This window comes from Ochlerotatus camptorhynchus, unplaced genomic scaffold (genome assembly GCF_037179485.1).
Source record: "Ochlerotatus camptorhynchus isolate MF236.1 unplaced genomic scaffold, CSIRO-AGI_Acam_v1.1 ptg000357l, whole genome shotgun sequence".
Lineage (NCBI taxonomy): Eukaryota > Metazoa > Arthropoda > Insecta > Diptera > Culicidae > Ochlerotatus > Ochlerotatus camptorhynchus.
Genome location: NW_027040845.1, coordinates 4,109,325 through 4,124,285, shown reverse-complemented (window position 1 = coordinate 4,124,285; position 14,961 = coordinate 4,109,325). Strand labels below are relative to the sequence as shown.

The 14,961-nt window shown below is 40.0% G+C and overlaps 1 protein-coding gene across 5 annotated transcripts in view; it reads right to left on the bottom strand.

The window, feature by feature from the left end:
- Positions 1 to 14,961, bottom strand: part of LOC135709211 (putative uncharacterized protein DDB_G0277255) — a 316,014-nt gene that overhangs the window by 27,460 nt on the left and 273,593 nt on the right. For 3 of the 5 annotated variants that reach the window (XM_065231452.1, XM_065231450.1, XM_065231451.1), the window contains 4 exons: positions 11,578 to 11,918; positions 3,101 to 3,483; positions 2,863 to 3,006; positions 2,268 to 2,681 (listed from right to left, as the gene is read on the bottom strand). In XM_065231452.1, coding sequence (XP_065087524.1) covers positions 2,268 to 2,681; positions 2,863 to 3,006; positions 3,101 to 3,483; positions 11,578 to 11,918 — 1,282 coding nt within the window. The remainder of the gene's footprint in view (positions 1 to 2,267; positions 2,682 to 2,862; positions 3,007 to 3,100; positions 3,484 to 11,577; positions 11,919 to 14,961) is intronic. The other 2 variants (XM_065231453.1, XM_065231454.1) reach the window with 1 other exon arrangement.

Sequence of the window (14,961 nt, the reverse complement as noted above, 5' to 3'; positions counted from 1 at the left end):
GTGGATAATATTTGATGTTTTGAACTAACCTTGCATCATTTCATGTTCATTCATGATATAAACTGATAGCAAAATTAGTCGAGGTAGATATATAACTAAATTAGTTATGCGATAACAACTGAAAACAGAATGATATCTGGAATAACAAGCCTTGTTTTCAAGATGATATCAGGTTGTTATTTGACTTTGCTCGGATCTCGTGATATAAATATCTTTATCATCAAAATATGCCACGTAATAGGTATAGTTTTACAATGACCCCTCCCCTCTAGTGATCCGCCCCTTAACAAAACAGACAATTTAAACGAATAGTAAGCTAAATTTACTTTGCAAATGCGTGTTGAAGGTGAACCAGCCCAAGGCTGAAAGCCTCCCTAATAAAGATAAATAATAATAATACTTTGCAAATCATTTGAAATTTACGATATCCATTGAAATTTCGTTTAGATATGGCAATTTGAATTTGGGGTCAAATTGACCCAAGAGTACAGGCAACGTAAGTATTTCAATAATTTGTTTCCAACACATATTTTTTCAAGTTTTTGGAACAGATTTCTGTTAGTATTACAGAACTTGCTCAACGCACTTAGTCACGAATGATTTAGTAAAATCCATCGACAAATAAAAAAGTTACAACCTTTCAAATGGGGTTGGGATCAAATTGATCTCAAGGTACAGGCAAAGGGTTAGGGAGATTTTCAGCCACACGCTGTTTCATCTCCGTCATATTTTATATTTAGCTCCTTCTTGAAAATGTCGAATAATCAAATGAAAAAATAATGGAATCAAAATCCGATATTTCAGAATAATACTTGAACGACCTGAATATTCACAGGACTTCAATTAGCTGGAGATCTATTGAATACTTAACTGTGGTAATGCAAAGAGAAAATCGATGAAGAGTTAGACCCTTATGATTCTGAAGGCTAGAATTTATTTTCAGGGAAAATAAACACGATAAAACTATTTCAAGTAATTTTGGGTGAAATATAAAAAAAATGCGTTTAAATGTTGATTTCTAAAACATGGTCCGCTTAAATATTTTTTAAATATTTTTTATTAAAAAGCTATTGTAAAATGCTAACTTCTGTGAAATTTTCAAGTTTGTCACTTAAAATTTGACAAAAGTCATAGAACAACAACTATGACAACAAGATACAAGATCCAGAAAAAATTGCAAGATCCCGGAATTTTGCCAAAAATTTCCAGGTTTTGAGGCTAAACAAAATACAAAACGCCAAAGACAGTTAGACTATATTTTAGATCTCGGCTAATTTTTTTTAAATATTTCAAACTTTGATAAAACTTTAGTGTTCTAGGAATGTTATATCACAGACAAACAGATATAACATATTGAATATTTCTCACTGTAAAACATCGTCGTTAAAACATTTCTGCCATCTGTTGAGTACACTGTGGTGGGAACTACGTTGAACAGATGGCGGTAGTGGGTAAACGTTAAATGCAAGGGAATTGACTATGCGCGCCACAGGTGGCGTTACTACCAACTACGATTCTTTTAAATTTACCGTTAAATGCTTGTTCGATGAACAACTTGCGAGTGTTATGTCTGTTTGTCTGTGGTTATATACAGGCTGGAAAATAATTTAATTGTTTTGCCATCTTTAGCTCACAATTAAACGTGGAAAGATTTTACACGATGGTTAAATTCAGATATTTTTATCTGCGTTGATTTCTTTTGTACAGCACCAAACAGTCATGTTAATTTCATTCGGTTCAGATTCCTATACTTGCATTTCTGATTTCTATGCGTCTTAATTCCAGATTTTTTTTCATTCATTTGTGTTTCAAATTCATTCATTTGTGCACTTACTTATACTTGCATTCCAGTGCCGACGGTACATGTCTTGTTACTAATCGTTTAGAACATATCAAATGGCAAACCCTTATTTTCGCCATATTCACGAATCATAAATTGAACAAATTTACAAACACACCATTCGATTGAAAACCCAGTCACGCTTGAACCATTAATCACTCACTCCAAAGATACGATAATCCAAACTCAAACAGTAAAACCACTATACAATGTAGTGTTGACCAAACCACAAACAAAAACAAAAACTAGTGCAGGCTTTGAAAAGTACAAGCATACCTACAGCATATATGATAGCCAAAACTCGGGTACCAAAATAAAAAAAAAAAAAAAATGCACGACAACCTATGCCCAAATCCAAATTCAATCGTGCGGTAGGTATAAAAGAGAGCGAAAGAGCAGGTGGTGAGGGAACATTTAGGGTAGCTACCTCTTGTTGCATTTAACGATCTTGGTGGCGCCTCGCTTCAGTGGAATCCGCTGCTGTTCGCCGCCGCGCCCAATCAGCTCCAATTTCTCAACCCGCTCGATGGACACCGCTTGCTCCTTCTCCCGTCGGACGTCCTGCGTTGGCCTAATGAGCAGGTTGTTGCTGAAAATTTTGCTACCTGGATTGTTGTTGTTGTTGTTGTTATCGTTGCCCCGCATGAAGTTTTCGTTCTCCAAAATATTGGCCCTGATTTCAAGCTTCTTTGCACCACCCTTGCGCTCGCTGCCGGTAGCGGTTTGGTGTTTGGACGTAGCTATCAGCTCAAACTGCTGATGCTGCCGCGGCGGCTGTTGCTGACCATTATTACCATTTGGCGGGGATACTTTCTTCAACGATCCCGAGTGATCGGATTTGCTTCGAGTGGCGAACGGGTGTGTGTGTGTTAGTCGACATGGATGGTAAATTAGGAGATGCAAAACGGGTTTAGCGATTTTCAAGGTTAGTCAATTTTCGGTTGTGAATATGGAAATTAGATTGGGAGTTAATGTTAGGACACAGACGCTCACAAATGGTTTGAGACAACTTGAATACATACTTATCACTGGAGATGGAGGAACTCATCGAGTTCAGATGACTTCGGTGCCTCGGTAGGGGGAGATCCAAATCTGCAAGACTGTTGGTGGAGCCACCACAGCTGAGACTGCCGGAGTACTTCTCGCGGTTTAAGGCACGTTTTGACCTGTTCCGAATGGATGGAATGCATCACAATTTAATTAGTTCTGCACATTGCAATTGTAAATACAATAAGAACACATTGAGCTACGGCGACTTACTTGATTTGAGGCGCTTTGTACTGGATCCGAGCTTGCAGCCTCTCTTTGGCAGCGGAAATCGAATTGTTGTTGTTGGCGTTCTTGGTGAGCAGGGCCTTCTCGCGGCACCATTCGACATGTCGGTCGAATGCTTTGAAGCCAAAGCAACGTTCACAGTACGGGCAGGGTTCGTTCTGTTGCGACAGACTTCGCTTCAGGATAGGTCGTGGAGTTGTGGTACATGAACTGCTTGCCATTGCTGCGTTCGGGCCGGTTCCGGTTGGCGTCGTCGTACTGGCCAGCGTCAGGGAACTGGACATAAGATGGTTGATTCCGTTGTCACCGTAATCTTTGCGCTGTGGAGTGGGGGTTTTGCTTGTGCTTAGCTTTCGTACGGGGTTTGTCTGGAAAGATGAGAGAGAGTTGTCAGTGGAAGAATTATAGATTTGGAAGTAATTCTTATTAGGCAGCACAGTTTAGGCTGCATGTGTTTTCAGGTGTCTGAAGCTGGCTTCTATTTGTGTAATAAACATAATCATTACTGTATTAAATGTCTGCTGAACAGACATTGTATCCCTTTGCTCAAATTTGATACAATGTTATGCTTTTAAAATCGTTTCCTATTCCGTATTTTTTTTTCCTTTGATTTGTTTTTCCGTCGATCTTGTTTTCCGTGCTGGCACAAATTCTACCGACACCAGGGAGGCAGCTCCCACACCTGGACCCTACCTATCGACCCATCAGCTCATAAACCGGGGACCAACAGCTTTACTTCGCGTGATCAGAGATGTTATGCCTCAGAACATCCCGGCGGCGCCGACTGGGATTGAACCCAGGCCTACTGGGGTGAGAGGTAATCACGCTTACCACTACACCACCGGTGCCGCTATATTCCGTATTGAATTACTGGAAATTTCATTTTGACGTAGGACTGTGATGCAAGATGATAGATTACACTATTAACTATATGCCAAGCTTATAAAATCACCCAGAAAATGAAAGCAGTGAAATAGGATTAATTTTTAGGTCATCAAAATTCGGAAGCGATTTTCTCGATATGGTCATTTTGGAGTTACGCCCGTTTCTAATGTTAGTCTAGATTTGATCGTTGTTTTGTTGTTTAAAAAAAACGAGAGAAAAATCCCCAGACTAATTTCCATACAAATTTCAAACGCAATGCGGAAAGTTGAGTTACAAAAAATCGTCCCCAAAATTTTGCAATTTGTTTGGGACCCCAAATGGAACCAAAAGGGCTGTTCTCGCTAAATGAGGTCAAGTTTGCGTTTTTCCATATAACGGTGACCCACCCTAATGAGCATGAGCATGAGTATGATTGACTACCCGTGGATGCAACTTTGTTATTGCCAGATCAGCTGTAATTACCCAGAGAACCAATAGACGTTGCTTGGGACTAGCAATCATCCTCAATGTGACTAGACAATACCAGCGCCGGCCACGTCCAAATGCTGGTCAAGAAAGGAATGGGTAGGAATATGAAAGCACTTCCACGAAAAATCACATCCCGTTGGATAAAAGGGTTGGGATTGCAGCAGGATTCGTTTTGGTAAACGATATGCTGAATTTATGTCTTAACGATTCAATAGCGCGATGGAGTAAGCAGTAAGCATAATCAGTCATCACTGGGCCACCGAGCTCCTTATATCACACAACAATTACGATCAAGTTTCCTTTCAACTAGCTGTTACTACGAAAACAAATCTTGAGAAGGATTTGTTATAGATTCTGATCAACACGTCTTTCCTAAAACTCGAATGTTATTTCTTTTACGTACTTGTACCCATAATATTCTGCTCAATAAGCAAAATTGGTCGCCACTAGGCCACCGACCTCCTTATATCACAAAAAATACGATCAAGTTCCCGTTCAATTTACTGTTTCTAGATTTCGGTCGTGGCAACGACCCCACAGACCACGACAACAACTGCTGTAGAGAAGGATTTGATATGGATTTCTGATGAACACGTCTTAAACAAACACACACACACACACACACCATTTTAAGTTTATATGGGAATTACTATGGGAAACGCCAACATTTTGTTCAAATCTTCATCTACAGCACATTTTGATATCTGTAGAAAATTTTCTCAGCTATAATTTTGCAAAAGACCACTTTTATATTAAATGTAAGGAAAGCTATTAATGGTTCAAGACGCTAATGTCTTATAATCATGCACAATCAAGTGCTCACTAACCAAATTCTATCATGAACTAGAACCTGTCACGATGTACAGTACCGGAAGTCGCAATATATTTTTCTCTCCACATAAGTGCAATGAGCTTTTACTTTTACGGATATACATGAAATTTACTGTAATCTTGACTGCTGGTTGATCAAGTATCAGCAGTATAGACAGAGTTTGTATGAAGTTTGAGCAATTGCACAAACAAATGCACAACAGTTTGAAATGAGGTGATATAGTGTTAATTCCCGAATGTCGGCCTAAGTATCCCTAATATTGGGCCCATACCAAATATTATGAAATAACAATCTGGTTTACTTCCCGAATTGCCATATGTTTCTGAAAAGACGCAACAGTAATACCAACCGGTGGAAACTAACGATTTTAAATTGGCTCACTACTTGACTAGCCTATTGGTCCCAAGTTCCAATTGTGAACAATTGAGTGAAAATGAGCAATAATTTCTGATTAAAGATCCGAATTTAGCTCGTGCGCTCTTTTGTCAGTCGTACTTCAGAGTCTATGGAACATGGCAACATTTCCAATACTAACCTATCGGGGCCAGTTTTACTTGAATGCTTGAAGATCGTCTTGGAATTGAATTAGATGGGTTTGCTAGCCTTCTAAGATCAATTTCCCTTGAAATTCCAAGAACATTTTGATTTCTTCTTTCAATTCAAAAGCACGGTTGAGAACATTGCCTTTGGACAATCAGTGCACAACAGTGTAGAAAAGAAAAGCCACATGATCTGAATTAATTAGCTTGTAGAGTTCATTGAATAAACGAGTGTTCAGATCTCCAGATTTGACATAGTTTACATTTTGACGACCAAGTACTTTTAACATTAGTTCCGGCAGAGGCTTGTTATTGCTGACAATAGCATATCGAACACCTTTGGCGTATGGAGCAAGCTCTATAATCTCTTTCTGAAATCTTGATTTGTTACTAAGCATTGCTTAGAGCGCCATCGGTATTAACTACACTTACTTTTTCCGATTCAAAAAATGTTTTGATTTTAGCCATGATATTGTCACTTTTGGCAAATTTTGTTTAGACCAAACAAACCAAGAACCTCAGGGGCCCCCTGAAAAGACTTCGCGGCCCCCCTGTCGGCCGCGGACCACGGTTTGGGAAACCTTGAGCTATAGTCTGAATCTGGGACGGAGAAGCAGACTCGAAAAATATGAACGTCAAAAAGAGTCAAAATCAAACTGTCACGAACTGTCAGTGGGAGCCAAGCAGTTTGATGATGCTTTTCTTAAAGTTCAACAAGAATACACAAGGCGGTTTTGTAATCTTGCGTAAAGTAATTTATGGCTAACTGTCGTTTCCAGCTATCTTGTTCGATAGGACTCCGTTTTTTTTTAAATCCATTCATTGAATATACTCAAATCAATATTGAAAGATACCATCTACCATGGTTTTCGTTTAAATATTTAGAGACACATTAAAATAGAAAACAGAAAAGTAAATTTTCTCAAGCAAACTGAACAATCTCAAACAATCACTACACGCTCAAAGCAAAACAGGCTATTTTACCTATTTTGATTTAAATTCAATGGCACAAATTTTCATGACAAGAAGAACAACCTATAAAATTAATTCCGTGTGTGCTATCTGCTTCTCCCTCCCAGGTCTGAATGTACTATTAGCTTTAAGGTGAACGAAACCATTAAAAGAAAAGGCAGATTATATCTGCCATCCCTCTTTACATACCACATTGGCAACTGACAGGAATAAAACTTTCAACATACTAATGGTGGTAAGCTTACACCGGTATTATCGTCGAACTAAATCCTGATCACAAATGTCAGGCTGTTGTGGTGTCGATCCTTGACAAACATTTGACAGATCCTTCAATCTGGGCCGGTATTAAAAGTTGATCCGAGTTGGAGCTTACCGCCATAATAATCGTTAACCCTAATTTGGGAAATCCATTTACATACAGGGTAAGTTTTTTACCTTTTAGTTTAATAAAACTCAACGGTTGGTTCTATCAGAAAAGGGCCATCAGCTCAAATTTACTCATCTATTAGTCTATAAGTACTATAAAGTTCATTTTCTATTAGTCATTGTTAAGCTCTAAACGTAATATTTTTTATTATAGATCAATATAGTACTTTCCGTATTGGGTTGAAAGTTGATTTTTTGTAAATTGTGTTGCATAAAAGAACTAACGAAGAATATATCGAAATATTTTTCGATATATTTCTTTTAAATAAACACGCTGCGATTCAAAGTACAGAAGAATTCAATTTTCAGTTAAAAGTACTCAACCCGTCATGTTTTCACCGTTGGGTACTTTGTATCAACCGCTGCCGTTGATGCTGTCATTTTTGTGCACTTCATCGCCTTCGTTCGTGATCCGTTATTGCATTCGATTGATCGTTAGGTGATTTTCATTCAATGGATTTTATGTTGAGTGAAAGTGAACTCCATTTTGGGTATTTTTTTTTTACTGTGCAGATTTTAGTTCACCATAATCAACCGGTGGAAATTAACTATTTTAAATTGGCTCACTACTTGACTAGCCTATTGGTCCCAAACAAATCGATTAACGTACCCCATTCTAGTCGAAATTCTAGTACTACACTATGTTTGTTTTGGTTTGCTATGAAAGTTTGACAGATAAAATGAGGGGTTCGTGGATTTTCCTATGTTTCGAGGGGTGCATCGATTAGCTTGGGACCGAAGAGAGTACTAGAGCTGAGCCAAAAAGTTGAGCACGTTTTTTCGGGACCTGCTGGTCTTAGAGTTACCTCTATGCCATAATGTTCCCCAGCAACAATCCAAACGTAAACGATGCATTTAAACGTCGGTTGTTCACGAATTACAACATGCCTACTCAAACTCGGTTTGACGGATGCGGCTTGTTTTTCACTCTGCTTTGGCTTCTTCTGCTTCGTATGCGTCTTTAGACCCATTCTTGCCTTGGCCCGCTGGACGTTACTCTTCGAGGATCCTACTTTTTTAGCCACGTCTCGAACCGAAGCACTTTTATTGCGAGTGAAAGCTTGCACTGAAATATGGACCGGAAAATCGTGCCTGGTATAAAGCCAACAAGGTTCAACTCGTACCCAAGGAGATGAATCCACCAAACTGTCCCTAGACCAGGCCAATCGAAACTTTTTGGGCCCTGACCAAAGCATATTTGCGGAAACATATAAAGGCAGCGGATTGCGTTACAAAGTTTGCGAAAGACTGGGAAAAAGTATCCAAAATTGTTGGAAAGGCATCTGTGCTGAAGCTAATGAGTAACGTTAGATCAAAAATCCGCTCCTTGGCTTACGAGTGATCGGATCTTGGATTTTCTACGTTTAACTGTTAGAGAATACTATAGAGAATATGAAAACGAAATAAAAAAAATCAAATTCAATCAGAGTTACGTTATCATTTTTTTTAAATCGTGCTTAGACATTTTGGGACACCATATAAATAGGAGAATTAATGTCATTCCCAAAGCGGCGCCGGTGTTGTAGTGGTAAGCGCGATTACCTCTCACCCCAGCAGGCCATGGTTCAATCCCAGGCATAACATCTCTGATCACGCCGGGAAGTAAAGCCGTTGGTCCCCGGTTCATGAGTTGATGGGTCGATAGGTAGGGTCCAGGTGTGGGAGCTGCCTCCCTGGTGTCGGTAGCATTGGTGCTCAGCATGGAAAACAAGATCGACGGAAAACAGATTAAAAAGAACCATATCCTTCGGTGACGAAGAGGAACAATTTCTTCTGCAGCGGGTCTCGGTTTTTCATATCTATCAAAATGAATAAAGTTTACCCAGATAGAAAACGTCAACACCTGAGTAAATTTTACCCAGTTTCCTTCAAAAGTATGTTCAATGAACATTGTTCATCCAGCTGTGGGTAAATGCCCTACCAATTTTTGGGTAGGTTCAGTTCTGACCGAACTGGATATACTATAACAAATTTTGAGTAGTTTACAAATAGTAATTTTAATTTTTTTTGAGTAGTTTACAAAACCGGTAATTTTTCACTGTACTGAACCATATTGTTAATTTATAATGTTTGATAAAATTTTACTCAACTGTGAGTTGTTTTTGATATCCTTGTTGATATTGAGCTGTCAACTGCTAAGTGCTCAATTTACAGTGTACTAGTCACCTTTCGTATCACTAGTGCCGCTAGTGTCGGGAAAAATCGTGTCTTGGGGATAATAGAAGAGAGAACCATATTGTTAATTTATAATATTGCGGATTTCACACCTGATTAGACTCCTGCGCTAAAAATAAGTACACGGTAATCTTTTCGCACTGGTCATTAAAGTTAAATATGGAGCTTCTTAATGCTTTCTAGAGCTTTAATTCAACAGTGTAGCTTGCTAGTAATGTTCTTAAGCTGTTACTGCTTTCAAATTAGTCGATCTTTAAATTTTCTGACCTGTGCGAAAATATTACTGTGCAATTATTTTTTGCACAGGAGTCTAATTTAAAAGGAAATAATTTTTTGACAATATTTCACTAGCATCCTCTTCTTCTTCTTCTTCTTCTTCTTCTTCTTCTTCTTCTTCTTCTTGTTCGCATTTCAAGCTTATTGCTTAGCGCATAATAGCTTATTGCGTGCTCTCAACTTAGTGTTCTTCCACAGTTATTAATTGAGAGCTTTCGATGCCAATACCAATGCATGAATTTGTGTATTGTGTGGCAAGCACAATGATACTCTATACCCAGGGAAGTCGAAAAAATTTCCAACCCGAAAGATTCCCTCGACCGGACTGGGAATCGAACCCGCCGCCTCCGGCTTGGTAATACCGTGCCTTTACTGACTAAATAGGCTATGAGGCCCCTCACTAGCATCCAGTAATATTTATTTGTATTGTCCAGATGACGCATTGTGCTACGAAAAAATGAAGAACAGGAGCTTTTATCGAAGGGCTCAACCTTTAGGTCCATAGGCCAATATTAGAGCAATTTCTCCTACTTTTGTCCACAGAAAAAAGGCAGAATGGACAAAAGCCCGAGGGGCACGCACTAGTCTTTCAATGCTACGCAGCTTGCTGACCATGTATTTAAAAACTTTCCATTACTGCATTCATTACTTTAAATACACTCTTAATCTCATTAAATACTTGAACTACCGCCAAAATTTTATACATATTTTAATTATTTTCAATACATAGGAGCACCATAATGTTGGCCTATGGATTTTAGATTAGGCCCATGGCCAAAAATTTGCTATTTATCAATTTTATCCAGATGAACGCGTCATTGGGACGGTACTGATGGATATTTTGGTCGCTATTGAAAATTCAGTCGATTGCTGAATTTATGTATGGGTCCAAATTAGGGGCATTTAGTCCGACATTACATTCATTTCGCCCATTATTCTTAAGTCTATAATTCTATAACTCGATGGTCCCTTAAATATTGAGGTATAGAGAGTTGACTGTAATTAAATAATTTCCAATATTCTGGAGCTTAAACAATATTTGATGTTTTGGACATGGAAAATAACCTATGCAGGGTTTGTATGTTTTCAAGATGGAACTGTGGAAACCATTGAAATTCCAGACTAACATGTTTTTGCAAGATTCCGGGTCAGAAAAATCTTCTAAATAGATTCTGGGAGAGCATCAACATGAGATATCGAAAATTTCAGTGAACCATAACCGATAATTTTATTAAAATAAAATGTATTACTTCCTTCGGAGACAGTCGTTTTTTACAATGATCGAGAATTTGGTCATCGTTATCGCTTTCTGTATCATAACTTAAACGATTATCCTGTAAAATCGTGTTTCCATCAAACATATTTTAAAACTTCTACTAATTGATCATTAAACACTTTGTATGTTTTCCACATTGTGTAATGAAGGCTTTTAGACGTTCATTAGTAAGCTTAAATCATCAGCGTACCAGTCATTATAGTAAGACAAAACAGTACGGTTACAAGACAACCGGACGCAGGGCTAAGCGATCATCGATTTGCATCAAAATATGGAGAGTCAACTTCTCGGTAACGTATGTGGTTGTTCGTTGTGCTCTCAGCTACAAATTGAAGCCGTGTGCATGTTGGATTTGATATCGAACAACAACAATCAAACAGTGACACATACATGCGGTGGAGTTTGATTTCCCTTTCAACTTGAACTTTTGGAGTGCGTAGGATCTCTTCGTAAGTACCTAACAAACATCAGAGATTAGATTTACAGCAAATGTCAAACGATTGCTGTTTTGTATTCGGTTCGGGTCCACGCAGAACACATTTACCTTAATGCACGTAAAGCAATTGCAGCTATAAATCATTCCGAAGGGGATCATCGGCAGCCAGCAACTTACCGTTTTTGGTGGTGAAACTCGGGCCTGCGGGTGATTCTGGGGCAGACCGAAGTTCTTTGGCAGGTACGAGGCCAGTTCGGTTCCCTCGCGGCGTTGGCGGGACGAATCGAATGGTTTGCGCTTTTTGCTTTGCATCTTCTCACAGATGCCGATGTGCTTGGCCAACGACGTTGGCACGAAGTTGCGCGTACAGATTGGACATTGTTGCAGCTCGAGATTCTCCGGTGGTTCGGGAATGATGAGGAACGGGTCGACGACCGGCTGCTGGATGTACTGCTCGCTGTAGACCACGTCGTCCTTCTCCTGGTCGGCGTAGTTTTGCTTTTCGTTCAGATTGTTGTCTGCAAAGAAGAATGAAGAGCAAATTAGTTAAATCTCAGACATCATGATTGTAAGAGTTTTAATATTTCGAAACACAACCCAACCGATGCGCTGGTGAAACAGTGTGAACCTAAAAATAGGCCTTATCTATCTCTGCACATTGTTCGCATCCCAGCGATTGTTTTGCGATACCTCCCTTATCGTTCGAGCTCGCAATTTGAATACCACAAAGTTGCATCAACCACTCGTGATTGCATCTCAATTCTCACGCTCAAGAAACTGCTGCTACATTTTGTAGCGAGCATGAGTGCACCACCAAGCGCCGTCATGCACCCATAAATATCGATAATATTTCATTTCACGATTTAAGCACGACCTAGGCAATTGGTCCGAAGCATTACGATAGTGATTGTGCGCTAAGCTCTAAGCTTTTAATGCCACCCAATGAGCCGACATGGGGACACCAAATGGAGGAGAAGAGCTCCAACCATCTGTTTATCTATTTATTATGCATGGAAAACGTTTGGCTCTTTTTGTGTCTGCGCCCTCCGCTGTAAAAAAGTGTGAGAAAAAGCATAAAGTTTATAAGTAAATTTGGTCTCGCGCACACTTTAAACGCTATTAAGCGGCAAATAATGGGCTGAAAACGTGGCTAGTGGTAACATAGTCTATGGAGGCATAAAATTATTCAAACAAGATAATTCACTTCACTTCGAGGTAATTTATGGCTAGGTTTGGTATGAAATCGTACCTTCATCGGTGCATTAGTATTTATTTCACCAAAGTGCGATATAAATAGCGATATAAAGCGTATCAGCCAAAGACACTCAAAAACTGCATGTCTTCATTAACCGGTTTATAACTCGTGGCGTCACAATTAGATCTCGAGCGCCGAGCTCCACCGTCATTGTCATTAGAAAAGCCGATATCACCAGAAATCCAACCCCAATAAAATTTCCGATTAAAATTGGCTTTAAAATTATACTAAGTCCGATTATCGGTGAAATATTCGTTCTGTGTGACAGTTTGTTTTAGTTGGCAACTCATTTGTTCATTTCACTTGTACGTTTGACAGCGAAGATTTTCAAAACAACCGCAATTCATCTACACTGGGTAGAAACGATAGTTAGTGCGTGTGAGGGTAAATGAGAAAAAAAAAAGACACTGATCCCCATAATTCAACCTCATCAAATTAGCTGAGCTAAAGACTGAACTAGACTTACTTCAGCTTAAAATTTCTCCAAAAATCAGCAAAGGGCTACACATATTGTGATAGCCTGATAGTAAATTTGGAATCTCAGTGTCAGTGTCACGCGTAGCATTTTTGGCGTTTTATTTTTCTAAATTCACTGCCTACTTTTCTAATCCCAAGCGCTAGCAAAAGAGACAAGGAAGAGGAGATTTTTAGGAATAGCTACAGGTCAAGGGGTAGTCACTCTACACACTTGTTTTGCGCCAACTACCGGCAGTGTCAAGAAGTCATTGAACTGACTTTTGATTGCTTGTAAATAATGCCTTGTTTGGCAACCCGGTATTTTAACAGCTTTTATTTTTGTTTTGTTTTTCAATGTTTTCAAAAACGACACGGACTCCAGTTGGGACTACACACTGGATGCATCCGTCTCCAAGGATGCCTGCAACGGACGAACTCCGTTGCTACACGATCCTTCCATCTTTGGCGGAAGGCCGACCCCGCACAACGAACGTCAATCATTAGTCAACCAACCCTTCTGGGAGCCGGCGGAGGAAATGGAATTGCACCGAATTTTTCACCGCCCGAGTATCATCCGTCGGAAAACTGGAAACCAACACCGGCCAGAACACACGTCGGACTGATAAAGGACGCACCGCTGACCCGAAACGGACCAGCCAATTTTCCAAGCTGAACTACTTGTCAGAAACCACCAACCCTTACACCCTGCAGGACAATTCGATCAGCTTCAAGGTCTACAGCGCCTCCAAGAACAATCGCTTCCCAGGTCAGCAAAACTCGCATTCTCCACTTCTTCAATAACCCACCCGTATGCCGTCCGAGGATCTGCTGCTAACTGCATTCACCACCAAGGGCTGCCACCCGTCGCAAGTGCGAATGTTCCCGCTGAAATCGGGATGTTCCTCCTCCGGATTGGTCGAGTTCCCGAGCGTAGCCCTGGCGGTGAACGTCATCATGAAGTGCAACCACAGCGCGATGATCACAAATGCACAAAACTCCCGTTCATTTAGAAGCTGTGTTTCTCCTCCTCCAAGAAGATGAACAGTGCGTGGAGCAACGAGAACACCGAAAACACGTTAGCTTTGAAAGAGTGGAAGCTTATTTTTTGAGAAAAGAAAGGATTTTCCTTTTTCTGGGTAGTTAATGTTATGATTCGTAATTATAATTTCTTATTGTGTTAGTTGGAAGTGCAAAAAGGAACGAGAGTATAAATTTGTTGAACTATTTGAGATTTTGCCAAGACGGTCCTCCAACATTATATGTTGGACGATGGAATGGTTGATGTAGCATGGATGTATTCGAGCAGTTCGAATGGTCGGATGGTATAGATTTTGTTTGGTTGTTGACTTTCCGATTAAAACTCAAGCACCGCTTGTCGTGACCGGCTTAAGATTTCCAGCGTCGACCACGGCTACACAAATTAGCGATGCAGCTCCCACGGCTGCGGCTGATTCCAATGCTGCTGCTGCTGCTGTTCCTTCTGCTGGTCCGTCTCCTTTAAAATTCGTCGAAAAAGACGGACCAGCAGCAGCATTGGAAGCAGCAGCAGCCGTGGGAGCTGCATAGCTAGTTCGTGTAGCCATGGCCGGAAACCTCGGTTAGGTCAAGATACCGCTGCCAGCTGTTCTTCGTATGAGAGGAAATGTGGATGCGACTGCCGTCACGGGTGTAACGATTTTGAGAATCCATGGCGAGACTTGGTGGAGATTCACGGTTGTTTTGAAAATAATTTGACTAGGAGTGGCAACGTCAATAACAAATTTTGACACATGCACACTGCCCTGGCGCAGAAAAAGTTCAGTGTTGCCAGTAACTTTGAAGATCATAAAAATTGTAACCATGGGTGCCAA